The sequence below is a fragment of the Symphalangus syndactylus genome, chromosome Y (assembly GCF_028878055.3).
Source record: "Symphalangus syndactylus isolate Jambi chromosome Y, NHGRI_mSymSyn1-v2.1_pri, whole genome shotgun sequence".
Classification (NCBI taxonomy): Eukaryota; Metazoa; Chordata; class Mammalia; order Primates; family Hylobatidae; genus Symphalangus; species Symphalangus syndactylus.
Window position 1 is genome coordinate 7173265 of NC_072448.2, and position 4145 is coordinate 7177409.

Genomic DNA, 4145 nt, shown 5'->3' on the forward strand with positions numbered 1-4145 from the left:
TTTTTTTTTGAGACAGAGTCTCGCTCTGTTCCCCAGGCTGGAGTGCAGTGGTGCAATCTCGGCTCACTGCAAGCTCCTCCTCCCGGGTTCACGCCATTCTCCTGCCTCAGCCTCTCCGAGTAGCTGGGACTACAGGTGCCCGCCACCACGCCCGGCTAATTTTTTGTACTTTTAGTAGAGTTGGGGTTTCACCATGTTGGCCAGGCTGGTCTTGAACTCTTAGCCTCAAGAACCTCCACCTCCCAGGTTCAAGCGAGTCTCCTGCCTCAGCCTTCCGAGTAGCTGGGATTACAGGTGCGCGCCACCACGCCAGGCTAATTTTTGTATTTTTAGTAGAGACCGGGTTTCACCATATTGGCCAGGCTGGTCTCGAACTCCTAACCTCGTGATCTGCCCGGCTTGGCCTCCCAAAGTGCTGCGATGACAGGCATGAGCCACCCGCGCCCGGCCAAAAATGGATTTTAATTTCCTAAATTTCCTGCCTCTAGGAGAAAGTACCTTCTTGATGCTTCAGGAGCTAATTTCCACCCAGATCCTCGATGGCTTCAGGCCTCTGGCTGGCAGATGATGTTACAGTGAGGAAGCCGTCATCCTGTGTGGAGTATGGTTCACGTCAGCATGGTGCGTCCTGGCTATCAAAGAGATACATGTGTCAGGTAAAATATGCGTGTATAGATCACGCATAAACTTGCATTCTGGGTCTTCATAAAAAGTTTAAAGAAGGCCGGGCGCTGTGGCTCACATCTGTCATCCCAGCACTTTGGGGGGCCGAGGTGGGTGGATCACCTGAGGTCAGGAGTTCGAGACCAGCCTGACCAACATGGTGAAATCCCGTCTCTAGTAAAAATACAAAAATTATCCAGGCGTGGTGGCTCACGCCTGTAATCCCAGCACTTTGGGAGGCCGAGGCGGGTGGATTACCTGAGGTCAGGAGATTGAGACCAGCCTGACCAACATGGTGAAATCCTGTCTCTACTAAAAATACAAAAATTAGCCGGGCGCGGTGGCTCATGCCTGTAATCCCAGCACTTTCGGAGGCTGAGGCGGGCGGATCACGAGGTCAGGAGGTCAAGACCAGCCTGGCCAACATAGTGAAACCCCGTCTCTACTAAAGAAATACAAAAAATAGTCAGGCGTAGTGGCAGGTGCCTGTAATCCCAGCTACTCGGGGGTTGAGGCAGAATTGCTGGAACCTGGGTGGCAGTGGTTGCAGAGAGCCGAGGTCACTGCACTCCAACCTGGGAGATAGAGTGAGACTCAGTGTCGAAAAAAAAAAAATTAAAGATAGAGGGAGAAAGAGGAGAAACAAGAGGAGGAGGGGGTTGGAGGAGGAGAAAGAGAAGGATGAGGAAGAGAAAAACAAGGAGGGGGAGGAGGAAGGAGAGGAGGAGGGGAAGGAGGAGGGAGAGAAAGAGGAGGAGGGAGAGGAGGAGGGAGAGAAACAGAAGCAGGAAGGGGGGAAGGAGGAGGTTGGAGAAGGTGGAGGAGGAACAGGAGAAACAGGAACAAGAGAGGAAAAGGGGGAGGAGGAGGGAGAGGAGTAGGGGAAGGAGGAGGGAGAGGAGGAGGGGAAGGAGGAGGGGAAGGAGGAGGGAAGGTGGAGGGGAAGGAGGAGGAGGGAGAGGAGGAGGGGAAGGAGGAGGAAGAGAGAGAGGAGGAGGGAGAGGAGGAGGGGGAGGAGGAGGGAGAGGAGGAGGGAGAGGAGGAGGGAGAGGAGGAGGGGAAGGAGGAGGGAGAGGAGGAGGGAGAGGAGGAGGGAGAGGAGGAGGGAGAGAAACAGAAGCAGGAAGGGGGGAAGGAGGAGGTTGGAGAAGGTGGAGGAGGAACAGGAGAAACAGGAACAAGAGAGGAAAAGGGGGAGGAGGAGGGAGAGGAGGAGGGGAGGAGGAGGGAGAGGAGGAGGGGAAGGAGGAGGGGGAGGAGGAGGGAGAGGAGGAGGGGAAGGAGGAGGAGGGAGAGGAGGAGGGGAAGGAGGAGGGGGAGGAGGAGGGGGAGGAGGAGGGAGAGGAGGAGGGGAAGGAGGAGGGGGAGGAGGAGGGAGAGGAGGAGGGGAAGGAGGAGGAGGGAGAGGAGGAGGGGAAGGAGGAGGGGGAGGAGGAGGGAGAGGAGGAGGGGGAGGAGGAGGGAGAGGAGGAGGGGAGGAGGAGGGGGAGGAGGAGGGAGAGGAGGAGGAGGGAGAGGAGGAGGGGAATGAGGAGGAAGAGAGAGAGGAGGAGGGAGAGGAGGAGGGGAAGGAGGAGGAAGAGAGAGAGGAGGAGGGAGAGGAGGAGGGAGAGGAGGAGGGGGAGGAGGAGGGAGAGGAGGAGGGAGAGGAGGAGGGGAAGGAGGAGGGAGAGGAGGAGGGAGAGGAGGAGGGGGAGGAGGAGGGAGAGGAGGAGGGAGAGGAGGAGGGAGCGGAGGAGGGAGAGGAGGAGGGAGAGGAGGAGGGGAAGGAGGAGGGAGAGGAGGAGGGGGAGGAGGAGGGAGAGGAGGAGGGAGAGGAGGAGGGAGCGGAGGAGGGAGAGGAGGAGGGAGAGGAGGAGGGGAAGGAGGAGGGAGAGGAGGAGGGAGCGGAGGAGGGAGAGGAGGAGGGAGAGGAGGAGGGGGAGGAGGAGGGGGAGGAGGAGGGGGAGGAGGAGGGGGAGGAGGAGGGGGAGGAGGAGGAGGGAGAGGAGGAGGGGAAGGAGGAGGAAGAGAGAGAGGAGGAGGGAGAGGAGGAGGGAGCGGAGGAGGGAGAGGAGGAGGGAGAGGAGGAGGGGAAGGAGGAGGAGGGAGAGGAGGAGGGGAAGGAGGAGGAAGAGAGAGAGGAGGAGGGAGAGGAGGAGGGAGAGGAGGAGGGGGAGGAGGAGGGAGAGGAGGAGGGAGAGGAGGAGGGGAAGGAGGAGGGAGAGGAGGAGGGAGAGGAGGAGGGGGAGGAGGAGGGAGAGGAGGAGGGAGCGGAGGAGGGAGAGGAGGAGGGAGAGGAGGAGGGGAAGGAGGAGGGAGAGGAGGAGGGGGAGGAGGAGGGAGAGGAGGAGGGAGCGGAGGAGGGAGAGGAGGAGGGAGAGGAGGAGGGGAAGGAGGAGGGAGAGGAGGAGGGAGAGGAGGAGGGGAAGGAGGAGGGAGAGGAGGAGGGAGCGGAGGAGGGAGAGGAGGAGGGAGAGGAGGAGGGGGAGGAGGAGGGGGAGGAGGAGGGGGAGGAGGAGGGGGAGGAGGAGGGAGAGAAACAGAAGTAGGAAGAGGGGGAAGGAGGAGGTTGGAGAAGGTGGAGGAGGAACAGGAGAAACAGGAACAAGAGAGGAAAAGGGGGAGGAGGAGGGAGAGGAGGAGGGGAGGAGGAGGGAGAGGAGGAGGGGAAGGAGGAGGGAAGGTGGAGGGGAAGGAGGAGGGAAGGTGGAGGGGAAGGAGGAGGGGAGGAGGAGGGGGAGGAGGAGGGAGAGGAGGAGGGGAAGGAGGAGGGAAGGTGGAGGGGAAGGAGGAGGGAAGGTGGAGGGGAAGGAGGAGGGAAGGTGGAGGGGAAGGAGGAGGGAGAGGAGGAGGGGAAGGAGGAGGGAGAGGAGGAGGGAGCGGAGGAGGGAGCGGAGGAGGGAGAGGAGGAGGGAGAGGAGGAGGGGAAGGAGGAGGGAGAGGAGGAGGGAGCGGAGGAGGGAGAGGAGGAGGGAGAGGAGGAGGGGGAGGAGGAGGGGGAGGAGGAGGGGGAGGAGGAGGGGGAGGAGGAGGGAGAGAAACAGAAGCAGGAAGAGGGGGGAAGGAGGAGGTTGGAGAAGGTGGAGGAGGAACAGGAGAAACAGGAACAAGAGAGGAAAAGGGGGAGGAGGAGGGAGAGGAGGAGGGAAAGAGTAGAGGAGGAGAAGGAGGAGGCAGAGAAAGAGGCAGAGGTGGAGGAGGGGGAGGAAGAGGGGAAGGAGGAGGAGGAGAAGGAGAAGGTGGAGGAGGCAGAAAACAGATGGGGGGGCTAGAGGGTGCAGAGGGACTCAGGAAAGCCTGGTCCCCTCACCCCCATCCCACGGTAGACCAGACGCCTGTGCTGTTGCCCTCCCTGTGGGCCTGCTCTGCTCACACCGGCCCCCACCTGGGCCACATGTGGGCCCTGCCAGGATACTGAGCTGCAAACCCTAATGAGGGGCAGGTGCGCCCGGAGACCCGCTTCCCACACAGCCATCGTTCTCTCCCCCCACTTAGAGTTC

At 61.0% G+C, this 4145-nt stretch overlaps 1 protein-coding gene across 1 annotated transcript; it reads right to left on the bottom strand.

Annotated features, from left to right (window-relative positions):
- Positions 1-517: 517 nt before the first annotated feature.
- LOC129476663 (basic proline-rich protein-like) lies at positions 518-3672 on the bottom strand (the record flags this gene model as incomplete). Its single annotated transcript, XM_063635392.1, is given in 4 exon segments — positions 518-592; positions 1934-2137; positions 2140-3178; positions 3467-3672. Coding segments are annotated over 4 exon segments (1524 nt in total), but the record flags the coding sequence as incomplete, so codon positions are not given.
- Positions 3673-4145: the final 473 nt, after the last annotated feature.